This window comes from Cynocephalus volans, chromosome 4 (genome assembly GCF_027409185.1).
Source record: "Cynocephalus volans isolate mCynVol1 chromosome 4, mCynVol1.pri, whole genome shotgun sequence".
Classification (NCBI taxonomy): Eukaryota; Metazoa; Chordata; class Mammalia; order Dermoptera; family Cynocephalidae; genus Cynocephalus; species Cynocephalus volans.
The window spans coordinates 43,905,682-43,925,489 of record NC_084463.1 but is presented as its reverse complement, the minus strand read 5'-3'; the positions used below and the strand labels follow the sequence as shown (position 1 = coordinate 43,925,489).

Genomic DNA, 19,808 nt, shown 5'->3' with positions numbered 1-19,808 from the left:
GTAGTGACATCAATGAAATCACACTTGATCTAATTATCTCCACCACTTTTAGGATAGAAAGGAGTATTTTATTTGGTATGTATTTTTTCCTGTATTTTTATTTTATTACACAGGTGTGTATCTAATAAAAAAAAAACCATATAATTTGGTATTTTTCATTTCCAAACATTAGAGAAAATAGAACACGTATACAATTTTAAAACTGTACATTATTTTCTTTATGTGGAAAATATGCAAGTGTACTTCAAAAAATTTATGAAAAAATAGAAATAAAAGATAATACGAATCTTTCCACAAGTTTTTGTTTTGTTTCATTTTGTTTTGTGTTGTTTTGGTTTGGTTTTGGCAGTTGGATGGTATGGGGATCCGAACACTTCACCTTGGTTTTACAACCTCTATCAATGAACTTTTTGAAGACCCCTCATATATATATATGCTATATGTATTGTTCAGCTGGCGTATATTATATGACTAATTTTAAACATTACCCCATTTTATAGGTTTCGGTTTGTCATATTTTACTGTAGAATATGAAATCTAATATAGATATGGTCATTAGACTTACATACACATATTGTTATATTTTATTTTATATATTGTTCTATTTATATATATACATGTCAATATACTGTTTGTGTCACTCTGCATGTTGAAATCTGTGCAGGGTCTTAAATACTTCTGGGTGAGAATCGAGTCAGAAATCAGATGAAAATTGTCTCCTGACTTCCTGTATCTGTGTCCCCTGGCTACTTATCCTGCTTTTGGACTCTATGACAGAACCCTTCAAAAGTGTCCTTTTACCCATGTCTAGGTCCCCAGTACGATCACAATCCCCAACATTCCTTATTGAGGTGCCGATGCGTGGCAGGAGGAAGGAGTGTCTTCAGCCAGGAGGAGTGAGCCACGCCCAGCTGAGGGGCCTATCAAAGGCAGGCCCAGGAGGCCGACCCCCACTGCGCATCTGTACGTGCAGGAGAGAGGACCTTGCACTTGAACTTCAGCATGGAGTCGGGAACGGAAGAAGCAGAACCTCACTGCTCCCTCCAGCACTGCACTGACCAGCCTTCTTTCCAACAACTCTCCTTTAAAGAAAGTGGCTCAGAGGAGGAGGAGAAACCATCTGAAGAGAAACACAAGACTCTGTCTTTACATTCCAGTGAGAACTGCACCCAGAGGCGAGGTACGGACTCGAGCTGTTCATGTGGAGGCTGGAAGGAAGGTAGACTCAGGGACAGTGAGGACGTTTCTTTGGTAGAGTTTAACTTTGAGACTGGGCTTGGGAAAGGAGTCATCACTCTCCAGGGGCCTTGAGAAATGTGGCAATTATCCCTTGGAAGCGTATTCTTCCCATTTACACTTGACACTGACTGAACAGCCTTGGTTGAGAGAATGACCCACAAATACAAATCGGGAACAGACTAGGGGGCTCTGAGGACCTAAAAGGAGGCCAGTCACCTAAGCTCCCTTTTCCTCTAGGACCAGAACTTAATCTGAACGAGAAGGAGAATTCCAAGGAAACTGAGCTTAACGCTGGAAACAGCATTGACAGATCAGGTAAGATTTGATTCTCTCAGGGAGGGAAAGGGACGGGGATGGGTTAACACAGTTTCCCCTGGGCATGGAATTGGGAGCTCTTGGCAGGCCGGGCCTTACAGATCCTGGACTCGAGAATGAAAGAGCACTGAGTTTTGGGTGCAGCCTCAGCTGCTTGTGTGTCCAGGATGGACCAGGGTTGCTAAGGTGTTCAGCTGTAGACACTCCCTCAAACTCTCAGTTATCCACAGAATCCGAGTCCAGCTCAGGCGGGAGGAAGTCCAGGAAGAGGAAAATCAGTTCCAAGGACAGTGGCCAAGATGGAACAGGTAGGTCCTTTTTTGTCCTGAGAGCAGACCAGCAGGAAACTTATACAGGGCTTGGGCAGAAAGGATGTTTCTCAGCCTCTGAGAGGGTCTTAGAGATCCTGGGACACAGAGAGTGTTTTGGTACCTATGAGGAGCTCAGCCTCATTTCATTATGGAGACTCAGAAGGTCAGGAAGGAGGAGGAGAGACAAGTGGAGTTCACCTGAAGGTGCACGGTGAGATCCCGGGAAAGAGGTCTGTGGAGACTTTTCTGGCAAGTCTCTCACTCCCTTGCTTCCTCCCCAGGGAACTGTCTAGGAGATGAGCACAGCTTGACTTCAGAAAAGAAACCAAAGGCCTCTGACCCCGTGAACTTCAGGAAAATTGAGGAGACCTATGACGTCCACGGTTGGGAATTGCAGGGGGCCCACACTGGGCACAACAAGAAGTCAAGATTTGGGTCCCTAAGACACCACCCACCACCACTTCGGAAAAGCCTGCTGACCTTCCTGCGTGCTATGTGTGAGGTCATTTATCAAGACATAGCTCAGGTACAGGCCCAGCAAATCCATTCTCCATTGACCAGGGCGCAGTTCTCTGATCTTGCCCAGCTCCGGGGGTCTCTGTGCACTGCAGTGCAGACCTTATATGCCATGGCCACCCAGGCGGCCTATGTCTTCCCTGCTGAGGGCTGGCTCATCCCAGCCCCAGAGCATGGTCCTGGAGATCCATCCCCAGATGGAAAAGCTCAGAGTTTCTCCTAGGAAGGAGAAGATCCCACCCCTTCTCTGCACAGGAGCTAGTGGAGTCTGTCAGTTTATCCGATTAGGCTTGAGCTGAGCACCCTGACCCTGATCAGCAGAGGACTCAGCTCTGGGAGTGAGAACAAAGACCTGCTAATGAAGACCTCGTCGGCTTCCTCCAGTTGATGAGCAGTGAAGATGTTAGACACAGTGTGTTAATAATTGACAGAACCTGGGCGGTCGTAGGAAAGGAAGTTGCACAATACACTCAGAATGCTGCACTCAGGGTTTCATCGAGGACAAAGATTACAGACGAATGTCAAATTTTATGTTAAACATTGACATCTTTAAAATATAACAATCATTCATTTTTTAATAATCAGAACAAATATTAGCATAATAATTCGTGTGTTTGAATATTTTAAAGTGTAGTAAAATGAGTATATATCTATATCCTCTGTGAATTGAGAAAAGGCTGTAGCTCTTCACTGTCCCGCCTCAGTCCGCGATGGATTGACGTCCCCACCACTGACAGCGTCCTCCAGTGTGCTGTGCACAGTTCTCAGTGTGAGGAACTCGTGGTGCAGTCACCACACCATGATCGTTTACTTTCTGTTTCCTTTTTGTCCCATCTAAGCTAAAGTAGGTAAATGCTAATTGATGTATTGTGTATTATTCAGCTGGCTTATATTATATGACTAACTTTAAACATTACCCCATTTTATAGGTTTCAGTTTGGCATATTTTACTGTAGAATATGAAATCTAATATAGATATAGTCATTTGACTTACATACACATATTGTTATATTTTATTTTATATATTGTTCTATTTACATTTTACACTGTTTATGCACCCTTTCATCATAAATGTATATACATTTTTAACAGAAAAATAAAATCAGTTGGGTATTGTTTTGTCATTTGCCTTATAATTTCCATTTAACATAGAGATGAGAAAAATATCAATGTTTTTTGAGTATTTAATATTTTAGATAGTTACCTAGTTCATTCATGTGGAGGTTGTTGTTACTGACTGTGCGGGTTAGAGCACCATTTTCTATTTACTTCTGAGTTATATTCACCCTGATTACTCTAGACCCAACAGCTGTTGCTGTAGTTGGGGGACAGCAGTTTGTCATTGCAGTACATGGGTCAACTCAATAATAAAATATTACAAATCAATTTGAATTCAACACATAGCTTCAAATTATACACAACATACACGTACATATGTACAAAATAATATTTCACAAGTTACAGTTGTGTGTGGGATATAATTACAAAAATACAAAATAAATAATATAAATAAAATTAAAAAGTACCTAGGAATAAATGTAACAAAACTGTGAAGTATGTTTGAGAAAAATCATAGAAAACTCCTGACAGTATGAAAGTAGACATAAACAAAAGATCATATTATGTTCTTGGGTAGAAAAACTCAATATTATAAACACATCACTTTTCATTAAGCTATTTTATGAATTTAATTTGATCTCAATAGAGCTGTCATCAGTTAAGTATTGAAACTAGGTGTGTTACTGTAAAAATCTTAAAGATTAAAACAAATAAAAATAGCCAAAGAAATTCTGAAAAAGAAAAAAGTAAAGGTGGTTTGCCTTATGAGCTGTATTGACTGGTGAATAGACTGGTAGATCATTGGAGCTAAAAATTCAGAAATAGACCCAAGTGTGTGGAAATTTTATATAAACAATAAAAGCTACAGTGGGGATGGCATCATTAGCACCTGGTGTTGGGAATTTGATGTTCCTATCAGAAAGGTAGAAAAATTGATCTATTCTTTACAACCTATAGGATGACGAAGGTGCAATCAAAGATAAATTTGCATGGCTAAGAAGGAAATACTAAATATGCAAGTTTTGATTAGATTAATTCTAACAGGATATACTGGGTTTTTTGAAATTTATGGGGATGGAGAGACAACCCTCAAGAGTTGGTGTTGCTCCCCGTTACTCAATTTTAAAGTGGATAAAATATTTTCTATGTTTCTTTCTTTGAGAAATTAAAAATTACTAAGGCTTAGCTACACATGATCCTCAAATAATTATTTTGTCGGTGGTGCTCTGCTGAGGAAGGGCGTAGATTCTCACACCCACAGAGGCATGAGGTTCCATCAGATAGGAGACTTCCCCCTGAGGCCAGAGCTTTGTCCTTTGCAGGTCATCAGAGGCTTTCCCAGGTCTGCACTGTGCTGCAGAACAGCCCTGCCACAGAGGCTTAGCCCTGATAATCTGACCTCAGAAGTAATAGATCTGCAACATAACCAGCACCATTTTAGACAAGCTAAAGTACAAAATGGCACCATCCACCTCCTCCCCTCCCCTCCACCTTTCTCTTTTACAAGAAGCCTCTTGGTTTCAGAGAAAATGAAACGTTTGGCATTTCCACACGTGCAGAACTCTCCATCCCCATGACCTAACTCAAACCTCACCCCGGAACTACATCACCCAGCTCTTGGTGCACTGTATAAGCTCTACCACCCCCACACCAGGTGCTGTCCCCATTTTCAGGGCAGCCCTGGGCTGTCCTCCATTTTGAATACAGCTCGCCAGATTTCTTTCTTTAATAAAGCTTGAACGGTACCCAGCATCCCGACTCGCTTTCTTTCAAGAAGGTGACTGAAGAACCTGTGTTGTGGCACTCCTGCAGGGATCCTGATCTCTCTTCATAATCCCTTTCAGGGATTTAGGTTCTTTCCATGACTCTGATTTACATAAACATTGACAAATATAGATTCATCACTAGGGGGTAGAAAAACAGAAGAATAAGCCCCAGCACAAAGAAGAAGAAAATGGAACAGATGCCTGATACAGTCCAGCTTAAGCTCAGCCATGGTACTAAGTCTGCTCAGAACACAGCAATAGTTCTCCATCATCTGGAAGCAACTGTGGCCTCAGACAGCCAGGCTCTGAGAGGGCACCTCCCCACCAGAATTCCAAGCCTAATCACAGAGCAATGAAACTATCACAAAAGGTCCTTCAGTGTGAGGTGGGGCACCGAAAGGAGAACGTGAGCCCACAGCCCCTGCCCTACCATCTGACTCGGTGTCCTGGCTCTTCTCTGGGCCTCTCTGCTTTCCATCCCCATCCTCTAATCATAACCGCACTTGGGACTAACTCTCTAGCTCTTCCACATATGTCATTCCACATGTAACCCAAACATCACCTGTGTATAACTTCACACATTGAAATCTCAGGTCTGACCCCTCTCAATCCATGGCCGTAATAGTCTGAAATTTTCCCAGGAATTTTTGTTAGCTGCCATCAGTCTAAACTCAGGAACTTTACTGTTCTCAGTTTAGCCTTTGCTGCAAAATATGTTAACCCAGATGCAGAATTCACTTTTCTGTTTAATTATATGATGAATAATCTAGTTATACAAAACCCTCAGTAAGTCATATGACCTTTATCAAAGACAGTATAAGGAGATATATAGAAAAAAAGATGCCAGCACATTTCACAGCAAACCATTTTTAAAACTCTCATAGTAACTGTTTTTCTTCTAAAGTCATTTCTGGGCTTCTCTGCTGATGAGGATGCTCAGTTCTTCCCCTTAAACCTGTGCAGTGTCCCACCTGCTGATCACGCTCTGCCATTCGTTCCCATTTTATACAGATCAGTTTGCCTCTCCCACACCTATGCTCCACCTGCACACCTAAACCCATCCCGATTTAGAGAGTGGATTCTCCTCCTCATAGCATAATTTAATACCTTAACAAAGAAAAGTGTATATGTTTGTGTGTGTGTGTGTGTGTGTGTGTGTTGACAGATATGGTTACTTTTCAGAAACAGTGAACAGTCTGAGATTGTACATGAATTGCAAGCTAATCAGATATCCTGGATACAAACTAATCAGTTAGGTAAATTTATACGATAAAGATAGAAGAAAATGGTGGGGAAAAAAGCACTAAATAATTCAAGGCACAGCAGGTAGCATGAGCATGACATGTGCATTATTTTCTGTTGACAACTTGAAGAGCGAGAAAGTATATTTAAATGTACTGAAGTGAATGAAAATTAAATAATGATAAGCCTTTCCCCACTTTTCAATTAAACTCCAAGCCTCAAACATTTGCACCTTTTGCCTGAAGACATTATCTCCACATTCCTGGACAGCCAACAAATCTGTTCTCTGCCCAAAAAGAAAACACTATCCCTATTTTTAGGGCTTATTTTTTTCTTTCTGTACTGACATCTGTTGGAAGACAGTTACAAAATCTGTCACTGACCTTGCCCACATAACTTGACTAAAATTAAATACCCCATGGATATAAATTCCTCATAATTATAGTGTTGTGAATTTGGCAAAATATTATGAGTATTCATCTCCGTTAAAAACTGACTAATCACAGAAAACAGAGGCTGAGACCAAATTCATTTGGTATGTTTCATTCATCATGTGGTTAAGATTTTTACAAACAGGACTCCGTGAATCAGAATCAGGCCATCTGCAGTCCTGAGCTCAGTAATGCACCTAAGGCTCCCAGATCCAACCGACTGAACAAATCTCATAAGGCGTCAGGATGTGCGTACAAAGTCAGGTAGTTTTTAACTTAGGTTTTTGTATTGAGATTCGTATTAAATTTGTATATGGATTTGTTTTAATCTTGTATGGTAAAGTGACAGGCACTGCGAGAAATGCCTTTAAACAAGTGTTTATTATTTACAGTTCCTAAACTAAGGGTCTAGCCATACCATGTGGAAGCATATGGGAAAGCTCCAAGGTCGGGAAGGAGGCAGAAAAAGCAAGGAGAAAGCACAATGGTTGAGAGCCTGTTTCGTGTACTTCCCTAGAAGGAGTGGGGGCAGTTTAACAATTAGGGCCACTTATTTTGAATAATTTCACCCTCTGGTCTATAGGAGTGCTCTCTAGTTGTTCAGCACCCAGTCCTGAGGGTGATTTAAGGCAGAGGAACTATTTGCTTGGTGTGTGAGAGTTAGATAAAGGAAGTGCTTAGAGGAATGGGCTCTGAATTGGTTGGTTTGCGTATGAAAGGCACGTGTATGGGTAGTCATTTTCTATCTCTGCAAATTAACTAGCCCTGAAAGGGTAAGTCTCCTGGGGATTAATAAAGCCCCCAAGATGTCAAAGCATCATAAAATGCAGAAAATAAAGCATGATGAATACAAGCTTTCACGTAGTCTGTGTCATCAACACACAAGGTGGGGTGTGTTAGTGATTGTGCATATTACCTTGGCTGGGAGGAGGAAGTCTAGGACTATTCTTTCAGGCACAACAGCCATGACTAGTGACTTGAGGCTAACCTGAATAAATACCTTACAGGGTTGAGTTTTTCCTTTTCAACTGGCAAATGTTTAATGACCAGTCCTATGAGGTGCAAGTGACCTTATTTTCAGGAGGAAGGGATGTCAATGAATGTTTTCCACAATCTCAATGGAGTATATGGTGCATGAAGAAAAAAGTGTTCTTTACAATTGTTGGGGCTCCCAAGAAGGATGTACAAGGGGTCTTCAAAAATTTCATGAAAAGATTCACATTATCTTTTCATTCTATTTTTATACCACTTTTGAACAATCCTCTTACATGAATCATAGTGTACAGGCTGACAGTGACACAAACGTGCTGCCTTGGTGGGTTACAAAGCCTGACAGTCATTTATCCTGTTCCAATAATTGAGTGTAGTCCTTGTTTTTGGAGGAAATCTATGAGGATACCTAGCCCAGTCTGTGCTGACTGTCCATGCAAAGGGTCAGGTGGCATTTACCCACCACAAAGGAATGACTGAGATGGCGAAGAAAAGAACTTCTGGTGGTGACTCACATGTGAGGTGCAAGAACTGGAGCCATTCTCTGCTGTTTTGAGACTTTCATCTTTTTCTTATTCTTGCTGCTACAACAAAGTATCATAGAGTGGGTAATTTATAAACAACTGAAATTTATCACTCACAGTTCTGGAGGCTGAAAAGCCTACATTCAAGGTGCCAGCAGATTAGGTGTTTGGTGAGGGCTCGTTCCTCATAAATGGAACCTTACAGCTGTGTACTCACAAGGCAGAAGGGGGGAAGGAGATGTCCTGGGATTCTTTTATAAGGGCATTAATCTCGTTCAGAAGGGCTGAGCCCTCATATCATAAGCACTTCCCAAAGGACCCACCTTTTTATACCATCACTGTAGGGGTTTGGTTCCAACGTATAAATTTGGGGTGGACACAAATATTCAGATCATAGAAACTTCTCTCTAAGGTTAATAGGAATGGCAATCAAATCGTGGTCATGGCTGTGTAGCAATGGATAGCAGATCAAGCGGTCAGTTAAATTGAAGACAGTTTTAACAGTTCACACTTCTTGTGCCAAGGCTTTTTGCTTGTTTTTTTTCCCCCCCGAAAGAAGGCCCCACAGTTAACCATAGACACAAAAGGTTAATAATGGCCCTGCATTCCCCACTGCTCCTGGGGTCTATGTTGTTTCCTCCTCAGGTTTGGGGTTGTTATACTTCCTATGCATCTACAAAATCAGTGTCTCCCATTCACATACCTGTAACTTAACCTTTATTCTTGTCTTTCTCTACTTTCTCTTAGACATTTCATCCAAAAGATTCAGGAAAAATAGAAACAAAGTACCCAGATTAAGCCTGATTCCACAGAGATGGCTGGGTGATCTCTCAAAAGGCATATGAAGCAGGCTGGCCTGGGGCTACTCTTAGGAGAAACAAAGGCACATTCCGCTCAGAAGTGGTCAGTGTGGAATTCCAAACTCTATGGAAATATCTCCTGAAGTTGAAGACATATAAGGATACTGCACAAAATTTCACTACTACAAATATACTGACAGAAATTTGTTTCTATGTCAGCAAAACACTTTCCAAAATTTGCAAACCAGCAACATTCCTAATAGCCTCAACTGAAAAACACCCACATATGCATCAACAGTGGAAATATTAAGGTAATTGTCTGATATACACATGATAGAATTCAGTGCTAATGAGTGATTCTCAACTACAAGCAAAAATACAGTGAATTTAAAACACTATATGAAATACAAAAGCCTAAATACTGAAGACCTAGTACTATGTGATTTTATTTATATTAAGTATAAAAGAGGTAAAATTAAACTATATGGTTAGATTTCAAAATATTTCTTACTCTTAAGAGTAGTGACTGTGAAGGCGCTCAAGTGCACATCCAGGTGGATGACGATATTTTGGTTTTTAATTTAGGAGCTGCATACAGACATGTGTTCAGGTTTCAAATTTTTTCTTTTATTTTAATTTATCAGTAGAAAATGTAGGTGATTTTTTTGTCCCTTTACCAATTCCTACTTTCTCCCCTCCTTCTCTCCTCTCCCCATCAACATATCTGTTCACTTGTCTTAACAAGTTCAAAGAATTGTTGTGATTGTTGTGTCTTATTCCCCCCCGTTTATTTGTTTGTGTATTTATTAATTATTTTATTTTTAGCTCCCACAAATAAGTGAGAATGTGCAGTATTTCTCTTTCTGTGCATGGTTTATTTCACTCAATATAACTTTCTCTAAGTCCATCCATGTTACTGTGAATGGTAGTATTTCATTTTTTTTATAGCAGAGCAGTATTCCATTGCATAGATATACCACAGTTTCCTTATCCACTCATCTGAAGATGGGCATTTAGGCTGGTTCCAACTCTTGACTATTGTAAATACTGCTGCAATAAACATGTAAGTACAGGTATCCCTTCAACATTAGGTTGTATGGTAGCTCTACCTGTAATTGTTTAAGGAACCTCCATACCATTATACATAGAGGCTGCAACATATACAAAGATACAACAAAAAAAGAAAACTACAGGCCCATATTTTTGAAGAATATAGATGCAAAAATCCCCCATAAAGTATTAGCTAACAGAAAACAGCAACACATACACAAAATTATACACCATGTTCAAGTGGGATTCATCCCAGGGTTGCAAGGTTGGTTTAACATACGTAATTCAATAAATGTGATACACCACATCAATAAAATCAAGACAAAGACCACATGATCATCTCTATAGATGCTGAAAAAGCATTTGAGAAAATTCAACATTTGTTCATGATAAAGACTCTCGACAAGTTAGGTATAGACAGAAAGAATCTCAACATAATTAAAGCCATGTATAATAAGACCACTGCCAATATCAACAGGAACTAGACAAGGATGCTCACTCTCACCACTCCTATTAAACATACTGTTGGAAGTACTAGCCAGAGCAATCAGAGAAGAAAAGGAAGTAAATAGCATCCAATTGGAAAAGATGAAGTCAAACTGTCCCTGTTTGTGGATGATATGATCCTATATGTCCAACAGCATAAAGTTTCTACAAAAATCCTCTTAGTATTGATAAATGATTTCAACAAAGTTGCAGCACACAAAGTCAACACACAAAAATCAGTAGCATTTCTATACTCCAACAGTGAACATACAGAAAAAGAAATCGAGAAAGATTGCCCATTTATAATAGCCACCAAAAAAATAAAATATTTAGGAATTAAGTTAACCAAGGATGTGAAAAATCTCTGTGAGGAGAACTACAAATCATTGGTGAGAAAAATTAAAGAGGACACAAGAAGATGGAAAGATATCCCATACACTTGGACTGGAAGAATTAACATTGTGAAAATGTCCATACTTCCCAAAGTGATCTACAGATTCAATACAATACCCATCAAGATTCCAATGACATTTTTTTCTCTGAAATGTAAAAAAACTCTCCTAAATTTACATGGAATAACAAAAGACCATGAATAGCCTAAGCAATTCTGAGTGAAAAAACTAAAGCTGGAGGCATATCACTAACTGACTTTAAACTATACTTAAAAGCTATAATAACCAAAAAAGCATGGTACTGGCACAAAAGCAGACACAGGTATCAATGGAATAGAATAAATAATCCAGAAATCAACCCATACACCTTCAGCCATCTGATCTTTGACAAGGCACCAAGTCTACACACTGGGGAAGAGACTGCCTCTTCAGCAAACGGTGCTGGGATAACTGGATATCCATATGCAGGAGAATGAAACTAGACCTGTACTTCTCACCATATACCAAAATCAACTCAAAATGGATTAAAAATTAAATATACACCCAGAAACAATAAAAGTCCTTTAAGAAAACATAGGGGAAACACCTCAGGAAGTAGGATTGGGTACAGACTTTGTGAATATGACCCCCAAAGCATGGGCAACCAAAGGAAAAATAAACAAATGGGATTATATCAAGCTAAAAATCTTCTGCACAGTAAAAGAAACAATTAAGAGAGTGAAAAGACAACCAACAGAGTGGAGTATATATCTGCAAAGTTATATCTGACAATGGATTAATATCCAGAATATACAAGGAAGTTAAACAGCTTTATAGCAGAAAAACAAGTAACCCAATTATAAAATGGGCAAAGGAGCTGAATAGGCATTTCTCAAAGGAAGATATATGAATGGCCAACAGACATATGAAAAAATGCTCAATATTACTCAGCATTTGGGAAATGCAAATCAAAACCACACTGAGACACCATCTCTCTCCATTTACGGTGGTTAATACCGAAAAGACTGAGAATGGTAAATGCTGTCAAGGTGGAAGAGAAAAAGGAACCCTCATACACTGTTGATGGGACTGCAAAATGGTGCAGCCTTTATGGAAAGTAGTTTGGAGGTTCCTCAAACAATTACAGATAGATCTACCATATGACCCAGCTATTCCACTGCTGGGAATATACCCAGAGTTATGGAAATCATCATGTCAAAGGTATACCAGTACTCTCATGTTTATTGCAGTGCTATTTACAATAGCCAAGAGTTGGAACCAGCCCAAATATCCATCATCACATAAGTGGATAAGGAAACTGTGGTATATCTACACAATGGAATACCATTCTGCTATAAAAAAGAATGAAGTACTACCATTCACAGCAACATGGATGGACTTAGAAAAAATTATATTAAGTGAAATAAGTTAGGTACAGGAAGAGAAATACCACATGCTCTCACTTATTTGTGGAAGCTAAAAATAAATAAATAAATAAATATACAAATGAACAGGGGGACAGGGAAGAAGACACAACAATCACAAAAATCCCTTGAATTTATACAAGTAAACAGATATGATGTTGATGGGTGGGAATGGAAAGATGGAGGGGCAAAAGAGGAATTGGTAAAGGGACACAAAAATCAACTACATTGTATAATGATAAATCAAAATTAAAAAATAAATTAATTTAAAAAAATGTTTTTTAGCTTGGAAGCAAGTGACCCTAGATACTATTCAAATTCACACACAAAAAGCACAGGACACCAATAAAGGTAAATATGAAAATATAAAAAGCAGTATAAATGCACATTTTTCTACTTTCTTTTCTTAACTGATTAAGAAGTCAATTGTATAAAATTGTATAAATACAATGTATTGTTCTTCCTGCAATATATAGGAATGCAATATATTTGCCAATAAGAGTACAAAGGAGGCCAATGGGAGCAAAGCAGTATTGGGTTGCCAAAATGACTCCAGGTGATAATTCAAATCTATAAGTCAAAGAGAGATAATCATAAATTATAAATTGAAAAGTTAATAAAACAAAATTTTGACATATATACTTATCTTTTCTTCTCCCAGCTTCTTCAAAAGAAATAAAATTGTATAATATAAAAATGTTACCAAACCAAACCTGGGATTACTCACCCAAGTGCAGCTAAATCAAGACACCAACACTTGGTTTCAGTGACAGAAATTAGGCTTTAATTACAAGGCCAAGTAATAAAAGTCAGACAGCTAATGGTGAAAAAAATTCTGATCTCCCCAATGTCTTGCAAGCAAAGAATTTCAAAGGAAAATATTGGGTGTTAAGATGGGGGCTGTGCAGGTAGCCAGTGAACATTTCTGATTTGCTGAGTCTTTGAGGGCAATGAAACAAAATCTCCAAGAAAAAAGAAGCAAACTTTGGTCTATGCTTGTCACTCACCCCGCCCCTACCAATCTGGGTTCTTGACACTCCGTCTCCAACTAGTGCATTCCTAGGGCTGCAAAAATTCTAGGTTCTGTTCCTTAAAGACATTTTAACGATATTTGTCAAGATGATGTCTTTTAACCAAGGAAATTACTGACTCTGTTTTAGGGACTTCCTGTCTCATAGGTAACATTCCGTCCTGCCCAGCTGCCTTCTTTGTACTTCTTTCTTCAATTCTAGTTGTGAGTTTTAACTCCTTAATCAGAAACTCCAGTTCCCAGATTTTAATCATTTTAACTTGGGGGACAAAAGTCACAGCACAACTTTATACAAATTTTTGAAAGGCTTTATTGAGGAGAGAGTACCTGCCTGGTTTCGATAATTATTATAATTATTGTTGTATTTGTATGTTTATGGACTTAACATGTATGCGAATAATACGTAAAAGGTATATAGAGAAGGGTATTGAGCTATGTAGGGATATAAAGCTATCTGTAGAAGGATGAAGAGCTATGTAGGAATAATGCTGCAATATATTACTGGAATTAAGTTAGTATAAATCTGTAGCTGATTCCAATAAGTTTAGATGTACACGGTAAGCTCAAATCAACTCACCGAGGCAATTTGTTTTTTAAAAAGTGTAAAAAATAAAGAAATTTAAATCTTTCCACAGAGAAAAGGTTAAACTAAATATCTTAACTGATAGATTGTACCACATGTAGTAAGGAATGCCAATTCTTCACAAACCACTTTATCCCCTTAGTTTTGGAACATTTTATTTGGAGGTCAAGCTGACAAGAAACAAAAAAAGGCATAAACTGAATTTCACCTATTTTCTTTTACACTGTGTTTCATAAGAGTATTCCCTGGAAGGTCAACGTAGGCTTCTTTATTATTATGTTTTGAATGTTTATAGATTGTACATATCATGGGGCACACAGCTGACCGTCAGCACCTGTGCAAGATGTGGTGATCAGATCAATGCCATCAGCATGCTCACCTCCTCCAATTTCAATTATTCCCCGTGTCACCCAACCAAACTCTGATCAACACCTTCTCCCTTCCCCGCAACCCTAGCAATGCTAGATCTGTTATCTACCTGTACAAGTCCGACACACCACTGTGGTCTTATTCCCGTCCTTCTTTCTATCTTAGCTCCCACTTATGAGTGAAGACATGTGGTATTTTTCTCTCTGTGCTTGGCTTGTTTCCATTAACATAATTTTCTCCAAGCTCCTACATGTTGCTGTGAATGGAAGAATTTCATTCTTTTTATGGCTGAGTAGTATTCCATTGTACACATATACCATATTTTCCTTACCCAGTCATCCACCAATGGATGTTCATTACATATCTTGGCTATTGTACATAGAGCTGTGATGAACATGTGAGTGCGGGTATCCCTTCAACATGATGATTTCCATTACTTTGGGTATAAGCCCAGAAGTGGGATTGCTGGAATGTGTGGTAGATCTATGTCCAGTTGTTTGAGAAACCTCCATATTGTTTTCCATAGTGGCTACGCTAATATACAATCCCACCAACAGTGTAGAAGAGTTCCCCTTTATCTGCATCCTAGCCAGCATTTGTCACTCAGTCTTTTTCATTATAGTCATTCCAACTGGCATGAGATGATACCTCAAAGTGCTTTTGACTTCCATTTCCCCGATGATTAATAATGTTGTGCATTTTTTCAAGTACCCGTTGACCATTTGTATGTCTTCCTTTGAAAAATGAGTATTCATCTTTTTTGCCCATTTTTTAATTGGAATGTATATATATATTACTATGTAGTTGTTTGAGCTTCTTGTATATTCTGGATGTTAATCCCTTTTTGGATATATAGTTTGAAAATATTTTCTCCCATTCTGTAGGTTGTCTTTTCACTCTGTTGATTGTTTCCTTTCTGTACAGAAGCTTTTTAGTTTGATATAATCCCACTTATTTATTTTTTTCTTTTGTTGCTTGTGCTTTGGAGGTCTTCTTCATAAAGTCTTTGCTTAGTCTTACTTTCTGAAGTGTTTCCCCTGTGTTTTTTTCTAAGAGGTTTATAGTTTCAGGTCTTATGTCTTTAATCCATTTTGAGTTGATTTTGGTAGGTGGTGAGAGGTGAAAGTCTCGTTTCATTCTTCTGCATATGAATGTCCAATTTTTCCAGCACCATTTACTGGAGATGCAGTTTTTCCCCCAATGTATGTTCTTGTTACTTCTGCCAGAGATCACATGGCTGTAAGTAGGTTGGTTGATTTCTGGAGTCTCTATTCTGTTTCATTGGTCGGAGTTCTTATTTTTGTGCCAGTACCATGCTGTTTTGGTTACTGTAGCTTTGTAGTATAATTTGAAGTCAAGTAATGTTATGCCTCCAGCTATATTTATTTATTTGTTTATGTTTTGCTCAGGATTGCTTTGGCTATTCAGAGTGTTTATTGTTCCATATAAGTGTTAGGATTGCCTCTTCTATTTCTGTGAAGAATGCCTTTGGTATTCTGATGGTGATTATATTCAATCTGTAAATTATTTGGGGGAGCATGGACATTTTCGCAATGTTGGTTCTTCCAATTCAAGAGCATGGAATGTCTTTCCACCTTTCTGTGTCTTCTTTAATTTCATTCAGGAGTGATTTGTAGTTCTTTTTTTAAAAATTTATTTTATTTATTGAATCAAAATCGATTATATTTTGGGGGTTGAACATTGAGATATGTTGATCAAATCAATATTACTAGCATACGTATTGTTACAAATCCTAATTAATCTTTATGCCCCTTGTCCAATCTCTCCCCATCCCCCATTCCCTCCCCCTCCCCCCTCTAATTACCCTAGATTTCTTCTCTCCTTCTGAAAGAATCATGGTTATTCTGTTAATTTGTTGCCTAGATGATATGTCCAATGCTGAGAGATGTGATTGGGTCCCCCAATATTATCATAGAGCAGATGCTGCTTCTGTCACTCTGAAATGGGCTTTGTGGAGAGAGACATCCTCTTCTTTTCTTTGACTCTGCTGGTGACTCTCCTTGTGCGAATGCACTCCAGTGGTTGGTGGACCATTTGTGTGGTGCTTGTGATGTCTAGTCACTTTTGCAGCAGCCATGGTTATTGTGGAGGCTGCAGTGGGCCACCTACAGGGAGGTGCCGTTTCTGGGATGCTCGTTGGCACTGGCGGTATGACTGGTTGTGGAGTGTGTCTGGTTCCCTTCTCCATGTCTCTGGTCTGTGGACAGGCCCCAAGTCACTGGTGCCTTGTGCCAGGTTGTGGGAGGTGTGTCCAGTCCCCTTCTCCATGCCTTGGGTCCCTGGGCAGGCCCTGAGGTGCTGGCATGGTGTGTCTGGTTGTGGGAGAGAGGTCCGGTCCCCTTCTCCATGCCTTGGGTCCCTGGGAAAGCCCCAAGGTGCTGGCACAGTGTGCCTGGTTGTGGGAGAGAGATCCAGTCCCCTTCAGGACTCCGGGTGGGCCCCTGGGTGCTGGCACAGTGTGCCTGGTTGTGGGGGAGAGGTCTGGTCCCCTTCTGCTTGCCTCAGGTCACTGGGCAGGCCCTGAGGCACTATACTGGTGTGCCTGGTTGTGGGAGAGTGGTCTGCTCCCCTTCTCCATGCCTCAGGACCCTGGGCGGGCCCCAAGGTGCTGGCACAGTGTGCCTGGTTGTGGGAAAGAGGTCCGGTCCCCTTCTCCATGCCTTGGGTCTCTGGGTGAGCCCCGAGGCACTGGCATGGTGTGCCTGGCTGTGGGAGAGAGGTCCGGTCCCCTTCTCCATGCTTCAGAACCCTGGGTAGGCCTCGAGACACTGGCTTGGTGTGCCTGGTTGTGTGAGAGAAGTCCGGTCCCCTTCTCCATTCCCTGGGTCCCTAGGTGGGCTCCAAGGTGCTGGCATGGTGTGCCTGGTTGTAGGAGGGTGTTCCGGTCCCCTTCTCCATGCCCCAGGCCCCTGGCAGGCCTCAAGACACTGGCTTGGTGTGCATGGTTGTGGGACAGAGGTCCAGTCCCCTTCTCCAAGCACTGGGTCCCTCGGCAGGCCCCAAGGTGCTGGCATGTTGGGCCTGGTTGTGGGAGGAGGGTCTGGTCCCTGGCTCCATACCTTGCATCACTGGGAAGTACCCAAGGTGCTGGCTAGGTGTGCCTGGTTATGGGAGAGAGGTCCGGTCTGCTTCTCCATACCTTGGGTCCCCTGGTGGGCTCGGAGGTGCTGGCATGGTGTGCTTGGTTGTGGGAGGAGGGTCCAGTCCCCTTCTCCATGGCTTGGGTCCCCATGCTGGCCCCGAGGCACTGACACAGTTTGCCTGGAAGTGGGAGTGGGGTCCAGTCGGCAGATCCAAGCCTCTGGTTCCCAGGCAGGCCCCAAGGTGCTGGTGGTGTGCCCAGGCCAGAACTAATTTTTTGTCCTTTGCTTCTAACACGGGGGAACTTCCTGTGGGAACCAGTATTTGAGTGTGTGGTTGTTTAAATTGCTGCTTTGCTGCTGTTTCCCTAGGGAAGGCTTTTTGTGCAGCTCAGGGTTTAATGGTTGACCTTATAGGTACTTCCAGCTCTCCAGAGACCCAGTGGATCTGTGTTCTGTAGAATCTATGATTTGGGCCTGAGTTTTTCATCAAACTGCATCTCATGCAATTCTGCATTCCTGACCAGTCTCCTCTGAGTGGTCCTGTGCTGATTGGGGGGCAGATCGGCTGTCCTTGCTGTGTCTCAGTGTTCTCCTGGTGGGCATGTCTCCCCCAACGACTGTGCTACAAACACTTCCCACGGGACCGGCCTGGTGCTGTCCCTTGCAATGACTCGCCAGCCTCTGAGGGGCTCCCTTTTTCTGGTTGTTCTGGTTCCTCGCTCCTGCGTGGGTCCATGGGAAATCTATTAGTGGTCTTGTTTTCCTGGGGGTTGCCGAGGCCCTCTTCTCTCCTGCCGCCTCCAAGTAACACAATCTGAAGTGCACAGCTGTGGCTTCTGCAGGCTTCTGCTCTGTGTGCTCAGCAGCCCCAGCCTTAAAGCAGCTGCAGCCAGAAACTCTCAGAGCAGCTTTTTCTTTCTCTCATTGTAGTTTCTCCCTCCTTCATGAACTCCATAGGTCTCTCTCCTCCTCTTTCCCTGTGCTCCAGCAGCCCCAGCTTGGCTGATGTTACATTTTTACAGTTGTAAATTGGTTGATTTGTGGGAGAGAGTGACGCTGGGAACCGTTTATTCTGCCATCTTGACTAGAAACCCTGGTATTCGATTTGTAGTTCTTGTTGGAGAGATCTTTCACCTCCTTGTTTAAATTGATTCCTAGGTATTTTATTTTTTCTGGTGACTATTATAAATGGGATTCCTTTCTAGATATCTATTTTTTGCTAATTCATTATTGGAGAATACAAATGCTACTGATTTGCGGGCATTGATTTTGTATCCTGCAACATTACTGAAATTGTTAATCTGCTCTAAGACTTTTTGGTTAGGGTCTTTAGACTTTTCTCTATATAGGATCATGTCATCTGCAAACAGGAGCAGTTTGAATTTGTCCTTTCTAATCTGGATGCCCTTCATTTCTTTCTTTTGCCTGATTTTTCTGACTAGTACTTCCAATACTGTCTTAAGTAGGAGTGGTGATAGTGGGCATCCTTATCTTGTTCCTGTTTCAAAAAAAGCTGAAAGCTTTTATCAGGATGATATGGCAGTGAGTTTGTCATCTATGGCTTTTACTGTGTTGAGGTACTTTCCTTTATGCCTGATTTGCTGAGAGCCTTTGTCATTAAGGGATGTTGAATTTTGTTGAATGTTTTTTCTGTATCTGTTAAGTATTGAGATAATCAGTATTTTTTTTTTTTGTCCTTGAAGTAGTTGATGTGGTGTATCATATTTATTAACTTGCATATGTTGAACCATCCTTGACTCCCTGGGATGAATTCCTCTTGATCACAGTGTATAATTTATTTGATGTGTTGCTGTATTCTGATGGCTAGTAATTTATTTAGGATTTGTGCCTCTATGTTCATCAGAGATATTGATGTTTAGTTTTCTTTTTTTTATTGTACCTTTGTTTGGTTTGGTATAAGGTGATGCTGGCCTCATAGTGTGTGTTTGGTTGCGTGGCCTCTGTTTCAATTTTTTGGAATAGTTGAAAGACAATTGGTATTAATTCATCTTTAAATGTTTGGAAGAATTCAGCAGTAAAGCCATCCAGATCTGGGCTTTTCTTTGTTGGGAAACTGCTGATTACTGCTTCAATCTTGTTGCTTGTTACTAGTTTGTTCAGGTTTTCTATTTCTTCTTGGTTTTGTCTTGGCAGATTGTCTGTGTCCAGAAATTTATCCATTTCTTTTAGGCTGTCAA

At 40.6% G+C, this 19,808-nt stretch overlaps 1 protein-coding gene across 1 annotated transcript; it reads left to right on the top strand.

Moving 5' to 3' along the window:
* The first annotated feature begins 1,002 nt into the window (after window positions 1-1,002).
* On the top strand, window positions 1,003-2,604 carry LOC134376075 (protein FRG2-like). Its single transcript, XM_063094755.1, has 4 exons — window positions 1,003-1,180; window positions 1,477-1,554; window positions 1,785-1,862; window positions 2,147-2,604. The coding sequence occupies exons 1-4, from the start codon at window positions 1,003-1,005 to the stop codon at window positions 2,602-2,604; spliced, it is 792 nt and encodes a 263-aa protein (XP_062950825.1).
* Window positions 2,605-19,808: the final 17,204 nt, after the last annotated feature.

Excerpts from the sequence above, each read along its gene's own strand:
- LOC134376075 (XM_063094755.1), top strand. The coding sequence starts at position 1,003 with ATGGAGTCGGGAACGGAAGAAGCAGAACCTCACTGCTCCCTCCAGCAC. Across the intron at positions 1,555-1,784 it reads AAACAGCATTGACAGATCAG|AATCCGAGTCCAGCTCAGGC; the intron begins GTAAGATTTGAT and ends AGTTATCCACAG. Across the intron at positions 1,863-2,146 it reads CAGTGGCCAAGATGGAACAG|GGAACTGTCTAGGAGATGAG; the intron begins GTAGGTCCTTTT and ends CTTCCTCCCCAG.